The sequence below is a fragment of the Galleria mellonella genome, unplaced genomic scaffold (genome assembly GCF_026898425.1).
Source record: "Galleria mellonella isolate WM207_F2 unplaced genomic scaffold, CSIRO_AGI_GalMel_v1 utg223, whole genome shotgun sequence".
Classification (NCBI taxonomy): Eukaryota; Metazoa; Arthropoda; class Insecta; order Lepidoptera; family Pyralidae; genus Galleria; species Galleria mellonella.
The window spans coordinates 2,571,041-2,597,150 of NW_026442042.1; the positions used below are offsets into that span (position 1 = coordinate 2,571,041).

General features: G+C 32.7%; 1 protein-coding gene across 6 annotated transcripts in view; it reads left to right on the forward strand.

Annotated features, from left to right (window-relative positions):
* LOC113517205 (RNA-binding protein Musashi homolog Rbp6) overlaps positions 1 to 26,110 on the forward strand; it is a 659,940-nt gene that overhangs the window by 299,260 nt on the left and 334,570 nt on the right. For all 6 annotated transcript variants that reach the window (XM_052894657.1, XM_052894659.1, XM_052894660.1 and 3 more), the window contains one exon: positions 8,147 to 8,188. In XM_052894657.1, the coding sequence (XP_052750617.1) occupies positions 8,147 to 8,188 (42 nt within the window). The remainder of the gene's footprint in view (positions 1 to 8,146; positions 8,189 to 26,110) is intronic.

Genomic DNA, 26,110 nt, shown 5'->3' on the forward strand with positions numbered 1-26,110 from the left:
AATTCTTATTTCTAGATTCTAAATTATACTGATAAGACATTAATGTTATGTTATTTTAGTATATTTCAAAGTCTAGCTTTTAATCTTTGTGTTGATCTACTTTTTTATTTTATATATTTCTTTATTTATTTTTATATTGTCTATAAATTGGCAGTGGTTTCAGAGATATTATGTACTAATTTCGGACAAAACGTCTTTTAGATATTCATACACTAAATTACAGTTGCATATCAAATGTTCTATTGATTCCAATTTCCTAGCCGCAGGCACCACAACTTTGGCTTCTAGATGAACCTGACTTGTGAAATTTACTGAGAAATGTTCTGTCAAGGCCGTGATGAGTCTTTTGTCTGCATCTGTCTATAGATTATTTTATGGTATTTTATCATCTGACCAATTCTATTTTATACTATATGAATAAATTGACTACATGCATGCTCGTTAAAAACTGTGAAGAAAAAGTTTAATATTTCATTATCATGACTTGCCTTAAAAGTAACAGATACCCAATCTCCTGCAAGTTCTAAACCAAGAAAATCGCGTTTTCAATTCCTATACTGAATTACTTAACTATATATATTATACTTAACAAATATATGGATAAGACGATAAAATAAAATTTACTACATTCATTCTCTACCTAGCCTAACTACGAGCGACACCTAACCGTCAAGTAAAAAAATTAATAAAACAATTTTAATATTCCATTATCACGACATACTCTAAAAGTAGCTCAGGTACCCAAACCCCCGCAAGTTCTAAACCAACACAATCGCGTTACCAACGCCTGCACTGGATAATGAACGGCCTCATCCAGCGGTTAGCAGGCTATTGTTATCAGTGTTTTAGGCGAGCGCGTTCGGACGATGGGGGCGAACAGTGCGTAATCTTTGTCTCAAGAGACCACCGGCCACATTGTGCTAATGCCGCCGACGCTTTTGTGCTGCCATGAATTGTTAGATAAGCTTAAACTTTACACCTTACCTAATCTTTCCTGTCAATTGTCTGTAGACGACTGGCTGGACTGGTAAATATTTGATAATGATTAGAGTTGAGATTTTTGTTATTTTTGACCTCGCCTCGTGAGGTGAAATCTTAATTCGCGGCTACTTGATTATGCTCCAGAAATCCCGAGATCAAATCCCAGTTGGAATTTTTGTTAATGTTTATATCATCTATATAATACTAGAAGGTACAAAGTATACGCGTATTAAATTATTGGGATCTCGTTGAATGAAAAGAAAGAACTATACATATAAGTACTCATATTTTTCTCCGTATGAATCAAAAGCATTAATTCAAATATTCACAGTGTATATTCTTAAGAAACTACTTTGTTACTTTTCGCTTACTCGGCACTATCATTGTCACACCATTCTTACCAGGACTCGCAATCCCTCAATTTGTCATAACGATACAATGTATTTTATTGCTCATTTTATATAACATCACAAAACGATGAATAACCAAAACCGACGACTGCTACTTAGAGATAAAAAGTAAATAACAAACAAAACTCTTAAACAAATGTAAACGAAATTAACAGGGGTATTAAGAAAATAGAACTATGTCGTTAAGGTCCCAGGCAATTGTAGCGGACGCGTAACATTCAGTGAAGGAAAAGGGCAATGAATAAAACACACGTTAATAGGCGTGCCTCTAACTACACAAAGCACCCACATTAGCGCCTAACGAATAAGGTTCTACTGATGGATAAAATTACGTATCTTCTCTTCTATCGTTTACGCTCTCGACGTCAGTATTTAAGAGAAAGTAATATCTGACAAAGTGGATAAAATATATTTCGGTTGCACTTAGGTGCGAAACTCGGATAGGCTCAGAGGGCAGTGTGTCGGTTCCCACGCGGCCGCCTATCTCATGTTACACCGAAAAGAAACCCATTTTTTTCTCACAGAATTAAACGAGCGATAAAATTCTTGCGACGTCGCATGAAAATGTGCGTTACCTGCCTTGCATATTTATGCGTGCCCCAGTAATGACGTTTGTCGAGCCTCCTCCCAAGCGGGGTTTCATTATACCTTGTCTCGCCGTGTATTAAAGCAAAACTGTATTTTATAAACAATCTATGTCAAGTGTTTTCCGATCGTATCGCAACTTGTTACAATTTTTTTCTATGCAATAAAAGCTGTACCAATTAAAAGTGTGACACGTAACAATGACGCAATTATTTTGTCTCGTTAGTCTACCTCGTAAAGGTGTCACACTATCCACCTCTCTTTCCGTTCGATGAGCATTTCTATAGCTGTTGCCGGCGTCGTGCAATAGCTTGCGCTAAGAATGTGGGCACATAAGTTGTCGCTTAACATTAAGTCTAGCGTAAGTGCGCAATATCATTTATCCTGGTACGAGGGTAAATATTGTTCTTAATTTAATTCAAGTTGGTCGGAGCGCACGTGGGTGATGGCGCGAGCGTAGCGGACGCCGCGCCGCAAGTCGCGTATTGCACATCAAATATTTCAAGGGGAACAGCCCGGAATATGCTTGCAATAGCTCGCCCCTAATCTTGAGCCAACTCGAGTATTGCACCTGCAGCCAAATTCGTTCCAATTACGAGGAGTTAGAGTGCGCGTTGCTTGCTGACTGAACAGCAAATGATGCGGTCCCCACTTAACATCGCCCCGGCGACACTTACGTGTCGTCTACGTAAATAAATTCAGTTACCGCTTGCACTGAGTGCACATCATTAAACTTTCTTGTCCTCGATTCAACTGGCGCGTGTGTTTGTTAGTTATCGGTGGTTTAATAGCACTTTACTCTTTAAATGAGTTTGATTAAATAAGTTTAATATAATTTGGTACAAAAAATATCAAATATTAGACATTAAGTAAAATAGGAGAGAATTGTGTAATAAAATAACAGATATTATCTAGAATTTAAGGTAATAGTAGCATTTATCAAAATATATTAGTTATAAAATTAATACTCTATTATGTAATAGTCATAATAATGTTAAAAATAAAAATGAAATAAAACGATTTTTATAATATCACAATAATTTATAATAATAACTAAAATATTTATTCCTGTAAATTAAAATAAACCAAATTAAAATAAATGTAATGTTTAAATGCCAACAGGGATAGAAGCGCAACAGACATATTAAATAGGTACTATAAACTGTAACTCTAGAGTGGATTTAAATGAAATTATCTTTAGTTCACTTTAAGTCTAAACATTTAAGAGTAACTGACGTAAAATAAACTTTATTTTTATTCGTACAAAGATAAGAATCTTATAATAAACATAATAGCTTATAGACTTCAGAGGTTGTGAGTTTGAATCTGGTCAAAAACTTTGTGTTCTCAATTTAAATTTTCAAATAACTCCCCGTTGATGGAAAAAAGTTTTCAAACCAAATTTTGGATTTGAATACGCTCTGCGAAATGCAGCCATGTTTAGTATTACGTTCTCCACAAAGGTAATAGTCAATGAATAGCTATGATTAGGGATTACAGCATATCAATGTTCATTTTCATATATATCGCGAATTTGTGAGTTACATGAAATGTAATTGAAATTAAATCGTTTATTTCGTACCACGTCAGAGCGTGTCTCATGAAACCGCACGACACATCGATATTCACTGTTTGCTTAATATAAAATTTAACGTGATCGACTTTACGTCGATGCCATCGCTCCGAGTACATAAAGCGAACATGCTCTTTCCAACCAGTAGTGATATCCCACTAATGTGCTTTCGCCTACAATCTTTTCTTGCGATGACACGCCAAAATTTGTAAAGTGTTTAAAAGAATTTAGTTCTTATTTTGGTTACAATGAGGTGCACTTTGGAATGTATCTTGTTCTTTGACTTAGGATAATTTGAAATTTAAAAGCAGCGATGTCAATCTTTATCGTAAGGGAAGTTGTAGGAAGGGGGAGGTCGAACGCGGCTAAGGAGGGTGCGCCGCTGCGTCGATTGTAATCACGCAAATGGCTCCATATCAAAATGTCACATTCCTATCGATGTTTCGCTGTCATTTTTGCGCAGGAGTATTATTTGGGGCTTTCAGGTTATAAACTCACAATGTGTTATGTCAGTGAGTCGTAGAAGCAATCTCTAGTTTCTTACTAAAAGTATAAATGTAAAAGACAATTTGTTTGTTTCTTATCTAAGTGAGAGTGAGTGTTAGTTATTTTTCAACAAATTAACAGATCAGCTAATTGTTTTGAAATTTTGAATATACGTAGTAATTCTTAGGAAGAAGGCTGTTTGTTATTTCGTTCAAACAATATGTTTCCGTTGTAGTTATTTTCTTGTATGAGGATGAAGTCGAGGGCTTACCTAGTATTATATAGTAGTATTTATTTCATACTAATAGATAGATACTCTTTATTGTTTCCTCCAAAAGATTATAATAGTAAACTTATTATAAATATAAACAATTACAAGAAATAATCACAATGAGAAAACATTGGGCGACCTTATTGCTAAATGCAATCTCTTCTAGGCAATATTTGGATGAAGAGGAGTAATTATAAACTGTTTGATCGAAGGCACGATGAAATTCTATTTTTTTTAAAATATAGAGGTGATGCATATAATAATATAATATATATATATATATATATACACATAATTTTTGTATTGATTAATTAACACAAGAAATGAATTTTTTAACCATTCTGTATAATTAACTAACCACTTCAGTTCACTACTAATACTATAAATGTAAAAGTTAGTATATTATCTATTATTGTTTAGGTAAACAGTTTAACCAATCGGTATGAAATTAGGTATACACGTATATGACGTGTGGGATGGATGGAAAAGGTTATGTGAAAGAAGTAGAAAAAGCCAGTGTGACATTTGTACTCGTACCTTAATTGGCTTAATTAATCTTTATGAAATTTGGCATACAAGTAGTATTTGGGATGGAGTAGCATATAATAGAAATAGTCAATGGATATTATTCCGGTTATGTGAACGAAAACATAGGTAAAAACTAGCAATGTAATTATACTTTCGTTTTTATCTTTCCAATGTAACAAATGAAAATTGCACCTAAACACCATATTACCTTTAGATACCATACCATAACTACCCATTAACGTTTCACTGCTAGACACGGGTCTCTCCCCATAAGATAAGGCTTCGTATAGGGTTTTATTTTATCGAGTTTCCCTTTTCTTGCACTGGCATATTGTACTTATCCCCTTAATCGCAATTCTGAGGATGAAAATAAGTGGTGACACATTGTACTATTTTTATTTCGTCATCATATATATATTTTTATATATATATTTGAAAATATTTCCGCCTCCGTTTTCGGTATATACTGGTAGGGTTTCAGTGAAGGACGATAAGTGAGGATGAAGTAAGGTCAGTTAGCTCATCGTGATAACTTTATCGGGATTTAGCTAAGATGGTTTCCAAGAGGGACCGCGTGGAGGTCGACTTAGTAGGATTTATGCTAGCAATGAGGTCTCTAGTCCTCATTACTGACAATCTACTCCTGCTCCCCTTCTTCGTTACAATAGTTTAAGTATCTAGAGGTAGTCCTTTTGTTTGTTGATTGCCATAAAAATATATAAAAAATAACATGTTTAAAATAGGCGAGATAAAAACTATGATTCTAGTTATACAACTCTTTCGAAATTATTTTATTTATTGTTCGAGTATTAATAAATCCTCCTAATATTGTCGATATGGGAATTGTACGCATGTCAACAATAGTAGGAAGATACGCGCGGATGTTGGAAGTTTTATACCACGTTCATACAATACTACCTCCTTTTTATACTACGAAGATGAAAACAAGCATATGAAGGAAATGGTCATTATATGAAAATTAATTTTCAAACCTTCTTTCTTATTGTTCACTTATTCTATTTTAATTATACCACTGAGTTGGCAAAGAAGAACGTGGCCCGCCTGATGGTAAGGTGTATATAAAAAACTTATCTGCAAAGTTTCAAGATTTCGGCTGTGCATTATATATTGCAATATGGGTCAGTCAATTACTCAGCATCGTTTTTATATATATACGTGTGTATATACACCTATATAGGTAAATAGTCTAATTGTTAATTTGTCTACATTTCAAAGCCTTTTAAATTTTATAACAAAACCTCAAATAATATAACTGTATAAAATCCCTACCAAAGTCTTTATAATTATTAATATCGCAAGTTGAAATAATAATTTAAATAAATTCCATCTTCCAGTTTTAAAAGACTGTTTGTAAAAGTCATTACCATTAAAACTTCACGAAACATTTTATAATAAAAAAAATCACCGAGTCACGTATTTAAACAGAGTTTTTGAGTTTCGTTTTATTTTTCTATCGACGCAGGCTGCCGGCTAGCCACTGACTGCGATCGCCTCCATTAAAATAACTCGTTAAAATTTATCATCGACCCGCTTAATCGCTTTAGCGCCACCATCTGGGGTTTTATGATTTTTCTGCTTGCTCTGTATACTTTCGTGGTCATTTTACAACGTTTACAAAATTGCTTGCGTGAGCCGACCAAAAACGTCCCAACAACTTTATTATATACCTACACTAGTTTTGTGTGCACTTTTTACTTACACGCCAACATGAGTGCTCGTTATCAAAGTCTCTAATTATAACATCATTACTCGGACATAAAAATGAATTTTCTCTCCGTGGAAAATCCAATTTAATCAAATTGTACAGGATTTTCTGCAGCCGCGGCATGCCGTGGCGCACTCAAAAGATAATTAAATAATTAAGAATGTATGAATGACGTTGTAAAGCCGTTTTCCTGATATTGAAATAATGCAGTCCTCTTGGGTGAAATCTTTTAAATAATTCTGTCACACTTTCGGTTAATAATTGTGATGTATCTGCATAGCATATTTTTGAATTGATTCTGGATAATTAGCGATAAGGAATGGTACTAACTGTATCTGCTATTTCCTTGGTATGACCGGGAGCAGGCCATATTGATTGACCGGGACAAAAGTAACCTATTTTTATATGTTAAATTCCTATTCATTTGTATCTATTAATTACAGCAAAAAAAGCTTTTTGGGGTGTCGTATATTGTTTCATATACAAAATGTAAATATTTTATTATATAAAAACTTCTTGCATAATATTTAATGTTAGAATAGTATTTCAATGTACCTATTTAGTTTTTACATAAATTAAATATTTTTTTGTATTATTTCTTAATTTTTAACCGACTACGTTAAAAAAATTAGGAATATTACAAATTATTTGTGCGACAATTTTGTAAATAAAAGTAGTGTAATAAAATTTATGTCGTGTAAAAAATTCCAAGTACTGAGTGAAAACATTTGTAAATTTTACACAAAAGCGCACCATCTAAATATTTTATTTGCTAAAAAACGGCCATATTTTTTAACAAAATTGTCAACTGTAGTGCAAATGAAATGTTTTATCACTAAAAATGTCAAAGGTAGCTTCTTTGGGTTTATATTTTGCGTTTATAGCGGTCAACGGCGCGCCAAAATACGAACAAAAAGACACAGTACCGCTCGCTGCCGGGAGAAAATCTGAGGGCTTATACACTGCCACGTATGAAATAGCGCTCGGTTACATGAAAAAGACGAGAGGCGAAATCGAGTGACAGGACCACGGCGCAGGATTTTCAGTCCGATGGTTTTTTGCAGTCCCGGATTTTGGACTGGACAGTGCAACCGCACGGGCGTTCCGAATTTATCGTGCCTCGTTCCACAGTGAGCCGGACCATGATTAGTTGGGACGAACTTCTCTAAATATTTTTTTTACTACTTATAATGATATAACCTAACATTTAGCGAGCGATTTGGCTAGTAAAGTTTCCAAAATAAGTAAAATGGCGTAATATTTTTTTATTAATATGAACAAATTGTAATAATATTAAAATGTTTAGAATGTTTAGTTTGAATTTTCGTTTCTTAATGATGTGTTAATGTGATCAATTATATTCATTATATGTATCCTATAATGTTGTTCTCATGAACGTAATGAGTAAACTTCAGAAAGAAGAAAAAGACTTTTTTCTTCTGTCTGAAGTTGTAACATACAAGTATTATCAGTTTAAAGCTTATTAAAAGAGAAAGATACTAATAAATAGACTAGCGATTATAGATAAAACTACTATTGTGTTAAGTTTAAAAAACAAATAATAAAGCTTCAAATTTTCTTTTCAGATTGACCCCAAAGTGGCCTTTCCAAGAAGAGCACATCCAAAGGTAAGCTATACAAATATTTCATCTCATTACATTTGTTCGTAAATTTCAAATGAAACCCTTATAATAACTCATTTCAACATTAAATTGCCACAAAACGGCGCAACGTTGCAAAGTTACGACATATTGTGATTGTAAAGCGCACCGCTTGAACACCGCTTGTTTATTTTCAAACATTTACACAAAATATTATTTTAGGCTGGACATAACTCTCACTTGCTATTAAGATGTTAGCTCACGATGCATAAATAACTAAGGGCTAATAATTTAGTATGCGGGCTGTGATCCCCGGCCCGCCTGTATCCTAGATGGGCCTGTGATTGAATCGAATAACAACGTATTTAGTCTATTTCCTTTTCCTCTCCGTTTTTGTCTATAATAGTAAGTTTATTAAATTATCACGGTAGAAGATACGCATTTACATAGTAATAAAGAGTGATGCTACATAAACTGTTTATATACCTGAATTTATTTGAATGTTTATTATGGGGTATGATGAAAATGTAACGGTTTATGCTACAATATGGGGTTAGTTGATTAGATTTATTTTAATTAATAAAATATATAATATATGTGTATATATGGATAGTGTGATTCCAGCATAGAATAGGCCGCTTTTTCCTTTTCCGTGGCTGTTGTAAAAGGCGAATACGAGAATTTAATGACCAACTACTTATAGTAGCGTCCCTCTTAAAACGTCACCAAAGCCTAGCTGTAGTTGCCAACCTACCTGCCAAGCGCGACAACCACTGACAGAACCCTATGTACTGTATCTGTAACAGTAGACATTTGACGGCTGTACCATTATTATCATCACACTATGCGAGGTTGTTATGTGATATGGTTAGAATTAGATTTTAGTGTAAGTCTATCCCATTGAGGGCTACATCTAGGCGTAAGTTATTTTTGTATTTTCTTTATATCATATTTTCACGACTTTCCTTTCATTACTATTACATAATTATACTGGGAGTATTTTTTAACTGTTAGAATAAATCCAACGATGTTCTGAAATTGATTAAAGTGCGATGAAACTGATGTACCTTAAAGGGCATATCTCTAAATAAATAAAGATAAAAAAATATACAATATGAGGTTCTTCAAAAAGGGCGTATTAGGGTTTTGCTAGGTTTGGTAATATGCACGTGACAACCCTAGTGCTACAGGTTTTTATTGACTATAATAACTGTTTGTTATTAGACAGGCTGAGGGCTCAATGCCTGTTTGCCACTTTTGTGATATAATTATTATTTTTTTAAATTGTATTTAAGTTTTCTTTTAAGTGCCACTTTATACAATAATAAATATCCAATTATTTTAATATTGTACTAAAATAGAAACAATTGGTTATTACAATCTACAGAATCTTGTTATGTGTAAGCATAAAGTTTTAAATCTATTTTTTTTGTCTTGTGCAATAATCTTTACCAAAGCTATTTCCATTTTGATTAAAACAGCAGATTTTCGTTAGTCAATGAAACAGAATTTCATTTGAAATCCTCCTTGATTCCCATTTGCTTTATATGATTGAAATGGATTCATAAAAGGAGAAGTTAAAAATCAATTTCGTATCCAGCAACATAATGGGATTTATTTGCTTAAAGCTCTAGTATATCAGATCAGAACATCGAAATCAGGCATACATCTTTGTCAATAACGTGGCTTTGTTTTAGTGGATTTGCTGTGGTATTTTAGTAATACCCTTGTGGTTCAAGTGATTAATAGATATTATACCTACAAGGTGTAAAGGGAAGGATAATGACCCAAAATGCGTCAAAGTACATACGCAGGTCTAAATCGAACTATCCTCTTAATTTTTTTTATTAACTAATTATAAATGTAAAGGTGTGTTTGTTTGTATGCGTGAGCAATAACAGTACCACCCCGATATCTATATATTAGGTTCCATTGGACATTAATGGTGGAAAAACGATTATCACCAATTTCGATATTGCCCATATTAATTGGATATTTGTATTCATTTCTTATTTCCATGTAATACATTAGACAATGAATATTTAATGTATCCTTCATTAGGCCAATATATAAGTATTATAATTAAAAAATATTGTCCACTCCTATTGGTTTGTTTATTACCTAATAACGCTTTACGCCCAATAACTATGAAATTTGGTACACACCTACTTTATGGGATGAAGAAGGATATATATTCTTATCGCAGTCAGTAAACATAATCCAAACATGTGGACGAAGTTTTTTTTTTTGATGGGTAAAAATGGTATGGCAACCCCGCCTGCGCCAACGGGATACACTGGCGGAGCATCAGTGAAGGGTAATAGATGAGAATGAAAACAGGTCAGCATGAATTAACCATAATAGTTTCCAGGGGGAACCGCGAGGAGGTCGACCTGGTTGGGTATATTGCTAGCAATGGGATTCTCAGTCTCCATTACTAACAATCCATTTCCCCCCTTGCGGACGAAGTTGCCGGCCAAAGCTAGTATAATATGAATGTAAAAATCTGCAAAGATGTTTGCATTTACGTGCTTCAGGGGCTAAACGATTTTGAATAAAAATTTGATACATCGACGGTTGATATAAATAAAGTGCTAATCCACGTGGACAAACTAGCGGAATATATTATTATTTAATAATATTTTGTACTATCCAGTGAAAATACCTAAATTTAAATCTAAATTGATTTAATCTATCAGTAGATATTATTTTCTACTCATATTAAGAGTATGTATTTAATAAAAGACCTGAAGTCATATGAAAAGAGTTATTAGATCGTACATTTCGTGTTACACTGCGGTGCTTATTGTAAAACGTAGAGTTGGATATGACTACAATTTTATACAGAACGTGAATTAAGTTCTGTTACTTTTGCAATTCTGATATATATGTGAATTATCACTAGTGGGGGCAAGCCGCATTTAATGCAAATTGGAGGCAGCACAGAGCTAGCTCGTCCGCATCCTACCGTTTTTATATTCAAGTAGCCGATGCTTGAGGTTTTATTTAACCCGCTACGGCTAGTTGGAAACCACTTGCCTTTGTATTTGGGCTGTTGAATGTTTAAGTGCAGTCAATTCATAATTCGGGTAAACCACACCGAGAATACAATACAACTAAAATAATATTACACTATATTATTGAAACAATCATGAAATTTCAATATAAGAATACAGTTAAGTTTTGTTAAAATTATCACATAAACACTCTCCGAATAAAATTAGTAACAACGAAAAATATTCAATAAATAGTAAAATTTTTATTTATTTGAATATCATTATTGGACAACAGAAAAATTTTGCATGGTTAGATTAATTATAAGACCAGATGATAAGTGGTTGTAATCGTCACTAGCAGATTGGGACAGGTCTCACTACTATGTATTGCGACGCATATTACATTCCTAGCTAATGCGACTAAGGTAACACACCAATGTATTCAGTAATTTTATCGATATTTCAAATCTAAACATAGTTTTGCAGGTATAAATACTTGGCAATAAAAATATGAGTGGGACAGAGGTGCCATGTAGACGACTTTTATACAAAGTATAAAATGTATCATGAAATAATATTGTATTACACTGTATTATTAAAATGATTGCAAACTTTAATATCAAAATTCAGTTATGCACAACCTACATTTGCATATTAAAAGTTCTTTATCTTTTAAAAATATTGGAATGAAATGTTATCAAAATGTATTTTGGAATTAGAACATTCGCGAATTGCAAAAAAATCTGGCGGAGAGTCAGCACGCTAGCTCCTTCTTTTTATATAGACATTAAACGTGATGGATGGTTTTAAAACATCACGTTATATTACTCTATCCAGGCAGCCAGTGCAGTGTTGCGTGGCCGGTCAAAGGGGATCCCGGCTATGCGAATTACATGAATACATTAAGGGAACAGGAGCATTTCCTCGTATATGTTACACTATAATGCCCACGAATACATTTAGACCATGTTCCTTCATCACTTCTCTATAGGTACCATCAAACAGCATCTATGTACATTAAATTTCCTAGCACGTATAGAAACAAGACCGATAAAGGACGGTAATTCCGAGGAACTCCCGGTAAAGCCATCTCAATGAATTAATTGCTAAAAAAAATGTAAAAGGCAAAGTTTTTTAGGTACATTAACTGGTGCGAACTGTTCACTGACATAAACAAATTCTTTTAAAACGAAGATAATAAGTTTTTTGTTCGCCTAATTAATTGCGATGATAAACGACGCACAAAATCGAATGATTTTGTCAGTACTTGCGGGGGCGAAATTCAAATTTCTGATTATCGTTTGTCGCCGCTTCTGCTTTCCCTTCTTACGCAAACAATGGAAAAAAAGGGGCACCACTCTCCGGGCGCAAGCTAAGAACAAAACAAACGAATTTTTAATATCGTCTTTATCGATAATTGAGACTCTCGCGAAAACCTCTTATTTTGAAAACTTTTAGAGACTGTGAAAGAGGAATCGTGAAAGAAAATGGAATTGGAAGAAAAAACTTTTTTCATCTTCTTTGTTTGACATTGACAGTTAGTAAACTTTGTATTTTCACAGTGGCTCTATTTAATTTAGAATTGACTCGGCATTTAATTGTGTCACACCTGGCCGTTGACCAGGTGAGATATTAAAATTATAATTTGTTCAATATTTTTTTCCGTAGCAATATAAAACTTTGCCTTTGAGTGTACTGAAAGTATTAAAAGTAATATCTTTTACGTAAGTAGTTTCTTACAAGTGAATACCAGTGGGTAGTGCGGAGAAGCAAGCGCGGAACAAAGGCTAATATGTCATCGCGGCCAAGTTAATTGACGCGGTTTCCGCAGACTCAGCGGAACGCAGACGTCAGCGTTTCCTTCGCTTACATATTTATATGAAGCGACTGCGCTGACTTGCACACTTTGAAATAATACCAGTTCGCTTTTAATTCCGCGAAATGCTCCGCTAACAATAACATTCTCGATATTTTTAGATATATTAAATTATTTTTATGTTTTAGGTGTCTGTCCTAGAATATTTACTATATTATAGGATCACCAACAATCATGTTTCCTTATATGTAAGCGTTAATTAATTTCAGTTTTATATTTTTTTTATTATTGAGAAAACAGTAAAGCCTTTTTCTATCTTAATACCGAAACATATAATTTTTTATTGAAGTAAATAAAGTCTCTAGGGTTTAAAAAAAGGGTCATCAAGGCTTACTAAGGTAGGACTATATCAGGGATAGTAGATAAATGAAGATTATTACATAAAGATAGAAAGGTTTTTAGCATTTAGGTCTCTCTGTTTATCCTATAAGGAACTTCGTGTATAACTCATGCTTATTTCTTATCTATGTCATTTATAAAAAGAACCTACACGATACAGTAATTTGGTCTAATTATATGCTTATATCTCAAATATTATGACATGATGATGATTAGTATTTTGTATTCAAATTCATAATCATTATAATTAAACTTTTTGAAAAAGCAACAGCTGAGTTTCTTGTCCATTCTTATTGTTTGAAATTGTGTTCCCATGGCGCAGTATAATCATAAAAAATGACTATTTAAAACTGCTTAAATTAAAGTTTACTTGAATAAAAACATTTCGTTATTTCTGTATAACTATAAAGTTATGTACTCATAATATTAACTAACAATAAAAATTTAAGTCGCAAGATTAATACCGATATCAGTCTATAAGACCAATTATATAGTCAGTGTAAACTAAAATCGATTCCACTGTTTATCTATAATTACTTGGTTAATAACTTTAAGTATGACTCTAAATTATAGGCACATAGCCAATATACTAGTATATATAGAATATAAATTATTACGGTTATTTCAAAATTTTCGATGATTTACAGCGCTATTTGGACACCTTTACGACTTGAAGAGACTTATTTCATTCAGAAATGTTTGTTCAAAGTTTACCCGCCGTAATTTCAATTAAAAAGCTTTAATCGACCCCAAAGCCGTCGCCAAAATCGGCAGCGTTTGTAATCACCGTGGCGTGAGTTTATACTCTTTAATGGACTTTGTACAAGTAGTTTCAACTCTCCTTACGGCTAAGATATTTGAGGAAAAACTAGCCACCACCTACCACAGTAAGTGGCGAAGTTAGACAAGTATGGCAGACGTAGGAGCATAGCGCAAGCCGGCGGGCCCGCTTCGCTTCGTGCGATTTAACGTGTTTCATTAAACGGTTTGTCGGTGTAATCGCAAGTAATTTAAGTGAAGAGAGCCGAGCTTCCGACTTTGTAAGTATTTTGTGTTTTCTTTTTTAATTACTTCGTTTTAACTTTGTTGTCGGGCTTTTAAAAGCTGACTGACAGCCAAATAACAAAGTTCCTTATAACTATTTAGGGTGGATTTAATGAAAACGTAGACTTTATGCGATAAACGTTCGCGCCATTATCAATTACATTTTTTATGAAGAACTTTATTAACACGTAATTATAATGAACTAAGTACGAGTACTTGTAAAATCTAATACATTTTAATAAATTCCTTTTAGTATATTGTAAAAAATTTAGAATATTTTACCGAACTAGGTGTTATCCTATTTCGGCAAGTTCATATAACTGGTTATTTAATTAGAATGATTTTGTTTAATTCCGCTACCGAATATGTGTATGATCTAAACATTCAAATTTAATAAAAAAATTGGTAGTTCGGGTGTCGAACTGTTAACACTAGATACATTATATAATTTGTATAATAACTTGCCTGAAGACGCCTTTTTTAGAGGTGAAATACATGTCGTATAACGTGCGTGAACAAAATGGCAGTCAGGGATTAATGGCTTATATAGAAGGTTGTGGAACTTCGGGTAGTAATAGTGGTGGTCAATCTTCGAGTGTCGGTAGTCACACACATACTAATAGCAGAATGAAACAAAATTATCATCATATCAGCCTTTAACCGTCCACTGCTGAACATAAGGGGGACAAGGGGAGGCTCTTGGGGGATTTTTCCAGTTGTTGTTACGCTTGACAGGATTAGATTGGCAGCCGCAGTTAGGCTATAGAGATATTTTGAGACGGACACTGTTGCCTATCCCTCGTTATCTCTTGCCCGCTTCTTACGACATTCACGGGAAAGGAAGGGCCGGTCTTCCTATACTGGGACCACACGGGCTTTTTACACACTACGGGGTATTAAACAATATAACTCTAATCAAATAACTAGCGATATGGACTTCGGCAAGATTTCAATAAAAATATTTAAAAAGAATTAGGTATGTATTATTTTATACTAATAATAAAACCTCATAAACAGAAATTTTTGTGGAAATTTTTAGAATAAAGTGAAATGGGCTTGGAGAATTAAATGAATATAGCATAACAGAAGATGGAATAAGAAAGTTAAAGGTAGAAAGATACAGAAGCACAGGTGCTTTTTTTCTTTATTTTTATTTATTTTTTTGCGCTTCATGATTTATAACAAAACGTAGTGAAAATTGATACTCGTATAAGTTTGGATTAAATAAAAGTAAAGGAAATCATATCGATTTGAAAATAAAATATTTGGCATTTGGTTAAAAAAATCGGGTCTGGCAACCCTGCTTATAAATGATGTAAAGAGTGAAGAATAACTATGCAATTACTGGTTTTATACACTACTGGACGGTAGTTATGAGCTACGTACCATCCATAAGTCACCGCTACATCTGTTCCATTACTCCTTTCCATAAGTACATTTACTTCATTGCAGTGTTAACTTATAGTACTGTATTTTTTTAAACGATAACCTGTTCAGTTTAGTTGCTTTAGAGGTTTCTTAATTCTTTTTTAAATAACAATGACACTTTAAAATTATATGATTCACGCATAGGTTATAAAGTATAGTCTAGTACTGTGTTAGTGACAGTATTTGGCTTGTCAAATTAAGAAACTAGAAATTAATTTATGAGCTCCAAAATTTCTTTGCACTCTTATATTATATATATCAATATAATAAATTAGAAGAGTTTGTTTGTTTTAACGTTTATTAGAACTCTGGAAGTACCAGTTGGAATGGAAAAATTCTTTTGCATTTATTCATTTCTTAAGGAAGGTTAAAAGCTATTTAACATGATCAAGGACTTAGCCGTAGGATATATATAGTTACAGTTATATCAAAGTTATTGACACAGAACAGGGCAATTTACCTGGCATCATCAAATGTAGTTTTTGTGGAAATAGAAGGAGTGAAAAGTGCTTGTGACCTAATTTTCTGTAATTTTAGACTCGAAGACGAGATTAAATGCATGATGCAGGGTATCTATTGTTATATTGGCTTTTTGCTTACTCTTTTCTATCTAAGGGGGAAAATATAATACACTATGCTAAAGAAGGTAAATGTGGTAGATCAGCATCATAAGCATAAAGACATTACTGGGTTATTAGAGTAAAGTATCAATAATATAAAGATACGATATGTCATGCATAGGTAAAAGTAGTCCAGAAAACAGTTCATTGAAAGCAAAAGTTCCACATAGAACGCCCGAGCATACTTTGTAAAGAAATTGCATTTAATCATGTTGAGACCTTCTCATAACTTGGCTGCCGCTCGTATATTTTATGAATTCCTTACATAATTCTTGTCAACAATTACTTTAATACTTTTAGCGTCGTATGAAGAGTTGCTATATTACGCCTTTATGACAAATACTTCGATAAAATTACAACAAAGTAGACAAAAGTTAGAAAAGGACAACCATTCGACGCGTGTAATCTTGAATTCCTTGGAGTGTGGCCTGCAATAAATTACTTCTGTAAGATGCCAACGATTTTCAATGAAAATTGATCAAACGGGAGTTTTTACTTCGAAGTTCCTTCATAAAGCTTCCGATCTTACATTTTTTCGAGCACGACCCGAAATGTGTAAGAAATGCCTACCAAAAACTTCGTAATTTTAGCCGACACTGTAAATCTTGTTTAAACATACATTATGGTTATACACAAGTACGTAAAGGAATGTATGAATCAAGGGGAAGCAAGGAAAACAGTATATCAGGATAGAAACAAGTGTCACTACTAACTTGAAGAAGAAAATGAGAAAATTTATAATAATAATAATTACGTATGTACCTAACTCGAAAATTGTGTTTCATTTGCTATCTATCTTCTGTTTAAACTGTAATTGATTTATCAATATGTAATATATCTTAATCTAATAATTTTGTATAAGTATACAAAAGCTTTTAGTATTTTGTAATTATTCAGTCCTGTTTATTGTCTAGCAATCAAAAGACAATAAGTTTTATTATCTGTTAATTTGTTTCTATGTTCTTGGCTTAAAACTATTATTTTTATACAAATTCTTAAATTAGGAAGGTAATAAAATTTGTTAGTATTAAATTAATAAACTTTTTATCAGGCTTCATGATAAGATACTAGATATTAATGTAATAAGCTTATATATTGAACTGTTTTATCTTTTTCGTGGTAAATTCTTGATCTAGAAGGAATAAAAACATCACGAAGTTCTCTGATTTGGCGTACGGGATGATAGCTTTATGTTGCTTCCAAAATATAAAGTAAGTGATATTTGTCCAATGATGTGAATTTAAAAAAAGAAACTTTCATTTGATTGAGATTTGATTTTGGGATTTCCATACTGCAGTCAAACATTCAACTGAATGGAAAAATGGTATACCTTACCTTAAAAACGTACTAAATTTACATAATAAAGGACTACCATATATATCAATAATTTCAGATTTTGTTATATAAAAAAGAACAGCCATTTATGTATTCATGATAAAATTATTTAGAGCACGGGTGTATATCCTTTAGATTTATAAAAGAATAATCAAAGACGCTGCAAAATTTACGAAAATATAGGATAACATAAATACAAAAAAAAAAATACTGTTACTGTTTGAAAATATAAGAACCCTTTTTCTTTTAAGTGGCTTAAGATTGAAAAAGGTAAAACTGATGTTATCCCAAAATACATGATCTACAACATGACATTATAACTAATTGATTATAACTTTATGTATATCAAGAGTTCATAATTCAGAACTGGTGCATACTCGTTATCGGAATTAAGATTTGTTTGCACGCGTTGTCCCGGAAACTTTTAAATTAATACCTGGCTTGCTTTAACTTAAAGTAATGTTCAAAGCAAAATTACTTCCATTATTATCCGAACACCGGTCGTGGCTTTTAATTTTGTATTGTATTGTTTACAAAACGACAGTAATATAATTTTAAAATTAAAATCAGATTTTTTTTATGTATTGAATTTGACATAATTTTACAATTCAGAGATGAAATAAATTGTATTAAAATTTTACTTTAAATATCTTACTATTATGAATACAAAATTGTGATGAAGTATGGATAGACGTTTGTTACTCTAAGATGCAAGCACTACCGAACTAACTATAATCGTTCTATATTGAATTTGTCTGGCCACATTTCGAGAACCTTCTTTCTTCGTTGGTTATTGGTTCTTCAAATTAATTTACTGTACCCTTTTGATTTTTGCCGTATCGATCCCGGCATAGAATAGGCTAGCCCTTCTATTCCTGTTGGTGTCATAGCAATAGCATTTTTCTTAAAATATTTCCGAAACCAAACTGCGTTTGCCAATCCGCCTGCCAAGTTTGCAACTACTAGCGAAATCCCCTAAGTCTTCTATTCAGCAGTGAACAATTTAATGCTGATATGATGATGATGATGACCCTTTTGATTTAATTTTATTAAATTATATAAAATATATTTTGGTGCGTTTATGTAGCAATAAGTTGTGGCTTAATGCATATTATGATAATTAATACTTATATAGATCACTTTTTATCATCTAAAGCTGTGCATCTCTTAAATGATCCGCATCTAAACTAAATTTTATTGAAATATGTTCAGTCTTTTCACAGCTATTGAGTAACTAACCTACTAAGATATCACTTTAGAAACGTTGACATTTATAATGCTAGTAAGATTAGTAGGTTAGTTTACGTTGTGCGGAATAGTAAATATTATGTAAAATCATCGTAGCTTAAATAATAGCAGTATTAATTAATAACTTCAAAGTCAACACCCCTCACCCTGTCATTAGTTTGCAGACGTACGAGTAGGTATATCAATCATTAGTTGCTCTTATCGCGTCCGCACACGACGCGCCTTCAACTAACTTCATCGTCTCATGTTTGTGTTATTTGGAGTGAAATTTGCTTCTCTTCTCATGTTAATTGATGATAGTAATTTTTTTTCAAAATCGTACTCATAATAAGATGTTGGTCTAACTCAAAAATAGTAAAAAGAGTTTTTCTAAAAAAAAGTTTCATAACCCATTTAAAAATAGTTTAGACCGTATTCTATAAAAGAAACTGACTTTAATTATGGTAAAACTATTTATTTTGATTCAAAAACTAAACTCCTGTACCTATTTTTATAAAATTTCTATAGGACCGTTCTGTAAGTGTATTCTTCCAAATAAAAAAAAATCTAAATGATTTAAACGGTACTACGGTACGGTAGCGTACGGATAGTAAATAACGAAAATAAATATCTTTTTCTCTCAACTATTTTATGAAATATGATGCACTTTTTCGAGATAATCACTTAACTAAATATCTATTTGCTAATTTTGAGTAGATATTTTATTAACAATATGATATTTTTATATACTGAGGTACAAAGTATACGACAGGTATGATGTTAAACAGTTATCGTATCCAATGGACGCCAACGATATCACTGTGACTGTGTCTCTAAAAAAATACAAAAGACGGTTTTCAAAATCACATATTACAACTTATTTAAATATTTTAAACTTTTTGCTGCAAATTTCCTTTCAATTTCTCGACTATACATAAAAATATATAATGTGAATATATCCATAGATGTATTCGCATTTTACTAACTCCATAAGTAAGTTACACGAATTGTTACTTAAATTCAAAATAGGATAAAACTGTTTATCGAAATTTTTTTTTCACTTTTATTTTTCTATACGTTATGAGACGCTACACATAAAAAAAAATTATTGACTTTTCAGCTCAAACATTTAGATTAAAATATGCGTATTTGGTTTATTTCAGAAATTGTCAATAAAATTTATTCATGCTTCAAATGTAAATTTTCTCACAAACTCACAACTCAACTAGTGCAACAGAATATATAAATACTATCATCTGTGATTTATTTAAAAAATAAACACAAGGCCGGCAGCACACCTGCAATGCCGCTGGTGTTGTGGGTGATCATGGGCGGCGGTAGTCACTTACCACCAGGTGAGCCGCATGCTCGTTTGCCCCCTGTGTTGTAAAAAAAAAAAAAAAAATTTCTTTAGAAAAGCAATTGTTTGCAGACGACGCTGTAGCTCTATTAAAATAATGTCCAGGTTTTGAAAAACAAATTCCTAGAAAATAGAAACACGCATTCGTAGCGTGAAAATGTTTCCATTAATATTCACCGTTTAACTTTAAACATGACAATTTAATTTAACTTTATAAAAGTTACGAGTATTTAAAGTTAACTATCACAATTTTTTTTTTAAAACATAGTGTAGTTTTTAAATAATAAAATGGTGTGCGGAATTCGAATAGCAACCGATAGAAGGGAGGCTTCTTTTAAAATGGCACAGCGATTGTCTTTTTTACGAAGTACTATTTCACGTGGCTTTGTCTATGTGAATAAGTATGTAAAGTATTCTATATATTAAGTTAGGATACTCTTCGCCCATGTTCCAAAATTTGTTTGCATCAGTTCAGCCGTTTAAACGTGATTGAGAAAAAAACATACAAATTACTGTCATCTGAAAAATCAAACAAGCCGTATACAAAGCAACATAAAGATATTTTAGCAGCAGTTGTCTTTTTACGCCATAATTCTATCTATAAAGTGTCTTATTTTTTATAAAAAAAAGGTGTACCAAATTAATTAAAAACGATAACCATATTGACATAAATTGACATCTGCTAACTTCTCTTACTCCTTTTATATTTGAAATAAGAAAACAATATCTCTAAATTCGTTAAAAACAATATTTATATCATTAAGTTAAAAAAGTTGACAGTCGTAACTTATACATGAAATTTATTTTGTAATAATACTTATATAATATCAATCAATCACAGATGTGATTTTGCGATAAATGATACAAATTGTATGTTGTCAATGCTTTGTACTAATAACTACGTGAATTTTATTACTTTGCGTGCACGACGCATATTTTATTCCGTATTGTGACAGCACGCGTTGCGTGGTGCTTGTTACGAGAATACTAAGAAGTACGCTGTTTGGAGTTACCTTAAGGAAGGGTTTTCACTGGAATGTTTAAATTTGGCATATTTATAAGGAAGCTACAAATATATAGATACAACAAGTTTAGAAAGCTTATTCTACAAGTATCCCATCTGCTAAGAACTTGTAGTTGATCTAATATTAATTAATCCAATTTCCATACTATTAAAGATTATTCAGAAAGACTCACTTTGGAGATATCGAACATCATACAGGAGAATTCACCAGAAGTGTTTTAAGTATACTTGTAAAATAAAGGTAGCGCCTCTTTCATATCCCATAGTGATGGGACGGCAACATACATTGTTGACTTATTAAACTTATTTTTACCTCACCCATTACCCATTGGGTCGTTAAGTGAATTTTGTAATAGCAGTGCGCATGCCCACCACCGTTACTTTCTAACCCAAATTCCTAACCGTGATTTTAATATTTAATCTCACCCTTGTCTAGAAACATTTACCGACGGTGCGTCCCAAAATACTTTTGCAATCTGCGGTACATTGGTTACGTACAGTTTTTTAATCGCTCGGCCCACACTTGACGTCCGGCCGTGATAGATGATGGCCGGTGGCTGGGTCACGTTTTGTCATTTTATTAATACTTAAATAAAATTGGTCACCCGTGACGCGGATGAAATGCGTAGAGGACAAAGCGTCATCTAATATGTTGCTAAAGCCTTAAAATGAGATTATTAAAGTTTATCTTACCCATGTATATATTCTGTACTAGTAGTGCCCGCGGACTCACCCATGTAATCAGAATAAGAAATAATCTCTGGGTTTCTTTCTATGTAACTTTCTATAGGTGAAAAAACTTTCAAAATCGGTTTAGTAAATATCGAGTTTACAAACAAACAATTAAATCTTTCCTCTTTATTATATTAGTATAGATTACATGTAAGCTAAATTTCATGCCGATTGCTTATAAAGCTTAAAACACTAAGATGTAAGAAATAAACTAATATTCACTTTCATAATATTAGAAAGGATTTTGTGATATCCTTGACACGGTTCATATCTATAGACAACGGTCTTAATTTTTTATCTCCATCTGTTTTATTAGATTTTAAGTTGTATAAAAAATAATTATAAAAGTATTCTCGTATAATATTACTATTGCAATAATATTATTTTATTTATCAAATTATAGATAATAATACATTTTCTACAACCCTAATCCTCTAGGGAAATGGATTGCTGTAAATTCGTAAGTATAACAAAAAAAAAATATTCAAAATAAGAAACTCTTGTTTTATTTTTAAACTCATGGCTCATTTAGATTTTTTATCATTTATCAGTGATTTAGTTGAGTGATAAGTGACTAAAATTGTAAAAAAATTTATGGCACTTAGAATGTAAAATCTGCTAAATTATCATATCTATTATATAAAAATATTACAGATTAATATTTTTAATCGTTCTAAATTTAAAATCAATTGTATTATTTTTTTTTAATAAAACTCACGCTGTACGAGTATGTGATACAAAGTTAATACCTTCAGAATAAAGGGATGTTTTATGACATGTATTGCTAAGATTACTTCATATTTGCTGGGATACGTCGCCGTATATCTCCATAACACAGGCTCTTCATTTTACAAGCGCAACAAGACATTACGTCCGTTATACCATAAGAGTCACTGTTCACTGTTACCCCAGTTTTTATATTCAAGCCTTAAATTCCCGTAAAATGTTTCTATTAAACGTGTACTTATATTTCAGAGTAGATGTTTTTTATGCATTGACATTGTTTTCACATTAATTTTAATACTAAAGTAATAATTCTATTACCATAGAGACTTATAGAAAACGCACTAAAATCCGACCACCTATTTGAGAACTAAATTTTAACAAAGAGGTACATAGAATAAGTCTTGAAACATATGACACCAAAATTTTGCATTGTAGGTTTAGTATTAAAGATATAATTAGGTACTTTCTAAAACAGCTTTTAGTTAGGCCTAAACACTTATGACTATATCGCTCTACCGGTTTATTGTCCGACATATATCTACCCCAACTACTTAAACACCCAAAACATATTAGTAAAGTAAGTTACCAAGCAGTCAGCTAGGGTTAATGGGGTGTCATCGTACATGATGGGTCGCCCGCCTCACGAGTTACTGGCTCATCAGGACCTCGGCCACGATCGCAACCGACACTTTAATATTGACACTCGTTTTACTCTGAAATATGGGCTGGTGGCGAACTTTGAGCTAAATTATTACATTGCTTCCCATAATGTAGAGTGACTGGGGAATTTTTTATAGGAATTTCGTAATTTTTGTTATTAATTACAAATCCTAACCGAATTATTCAATTTATTTGTACTTAGTCCCATTGTCTTTATCAAAATGTTTCATGTATTATTTATTTATATAATCTTAATAATAATCTATATTCATTTATCTTTAACATAGTTTAAAAAAAATAGACTGGAGTCTCCTTTTAAGTATAATTAAATACTTCTAGTGAAACTCCGCTCTTCAGGGTTCCTTATGTATAGAAAATGTATACACTGGCAAAGTTTATTAAACAAATATTTTGAATAATTTTATATAGTCAATATAATGAAGTTTCGTTAGGAAGTCGCAACATAAACATATATATATATATATATAGACGAACTGTAAAACTACAATTTACAACACTACTATTTACCACATACGTACTTTTTATAGTGACAAGATTAATCTAATACTTTATTTTATAATATATACTTATGGTGTCATTCTCTTAACCATTTTCATGATTCCAGCTGTTATCTATTCACTGCTGAACAGTTAACAGCTGAAATCATGAAAGCTGAACTGCCTTCCCCGTAAGGGGAATTGTGCCAGTAGTTGCCATGCTTGGCAAGTTAGTAAGCAACTGAAGTTAAGCTTTTAGAGATGTTTGAAAAGTGACGTTGCTGTTCCCTGTGCTATTAGGTTCCTTACGACATCCACACAAAAGGAAGGGGTGGCTTATTCAATATCGGGACCACACAGTCAACTTAACGATAGTATATATAATTTTACATTTACTATGAAAATGTAATAGGCGTTCAGCTTAATTTGTCAAAATATAAATTAATCTATATATACAATTATTTATTAGACCTGTGCTTACTGGTAGCAGTGTTATATGATCCGAAATAATAAAATATAAAACATTTTGTAAAAGTATTTGTGTGCTAACTTGAGTATTTTTATCTTTATTGTATATCATTGAATTTTACTTTCTACTTATATTCCCGATGAGCGATAAAGGTTTCGCATAGAAATATGTATCTCCTATTATAGTTGATGGATACTGTCTCACTTTATGATGCTCTTGGTTATCATCTTAACCGAAAGTTGCAAACTATCTTGAAATGCAGAAGTTATCTACTTCCTAACCGAGAATGCTAATGACGAGCTATAAACCGCCGTCGCTGTCATCAAACAGATGATGAGATTATTGTTTATTCTATACCTATATTGTTTATGTATGTAACGAGCTTTATTATAATACGATAATGCATTTCATATAGTATTTGGTACGAGAGGTAATTTGTTTAATAAATAGTTATAAATTTTAAGAATAAAAGGTTTTCAATGGTCACAGGCATTTGATTGAATAAATAGCATTTGCAACTTTGCTTACTTAAAATATAATAATATATCTATAATAAATTTACATTGTCTTATTTAGTCATAAACTTATAATTTATAATAAGCGAACCAATGTTCAAAGTAGAAATTCATTACTTATTCGTTCAGTACTCCTAATTAGGCTTATTAATTTCAACCTAACTCTTTGAAATAACTCTTTCGTTTGTTCGTATGAAATGAAATGAGAAACTGCATTGAAAAGCTTGCCAACAAGATAATACAATCTCTACCTTATATTCTGTAAAATATAAAATCCACCGTGCATAGTGAATGCACCTTCAAAAAGCAGAGTAGCAATCTAGCGAGTAATGATTTTTCCGTGCGATTGCGATGCGATGTTTTGGCGCATCGTTCGACAAATAGCCCCCGTTGCAGACTTGCAGTCCGGAGGGCGCGGGGCCGTGTGCCGAGTTCGCTGATGCTACAATTTCAGCCGCTCACCACTCTGCGCTGCAACCACGAGCAACTAGGAAAAAATGTCGAGATTGGCGAAGAGAGCTGCCTTGGGGTGTCGGCCGATTCGCCACGTTGCAACACGGAGATTGTGCCGGCTGTTTTGTTTGCCTCTTACTGTCTTATTTCCGCTCGGAGAAATTGTATGAGCGCATCCGACTTAAAATTGTTATTTTGCAACTCGTCTCCAAAATTCGTATAATTCAGAAAGAATAAAATTACATTTAAACGTAAAAATTTTGCTCAAATAAAAGTCTCACATTCGAAATGATAGTTAACGTTATCTAGTTAGTAGTTAAATAGCTCATTTTCAGTCTTGGAAACGTTCTCTAACGTAATAAACGGCAAGAGTAGGAAGCTTCGCGTGAAAGTTGAGAGCGTATGCTATCTCATGCAAATTACAGCAGATTTATCATAAGACGTCTCCGTAATTGCGACGTGAGGAGATATGGCGGGAGCGCTTAAAGCCACTCTCCAGAAAAAAGGCAATTAAAGGGATATACTGGAGCAGTTAGGTCGGCCGTCACGCTTGCGATATCTCTCGAGAGCGCGCGTGTTAGCGAGCGCGGTGGCGGAGCTCGGTGTGCGTGCTAGCGCCGCGTCGCGTCGCCTCGCGCCGTCTTCAGA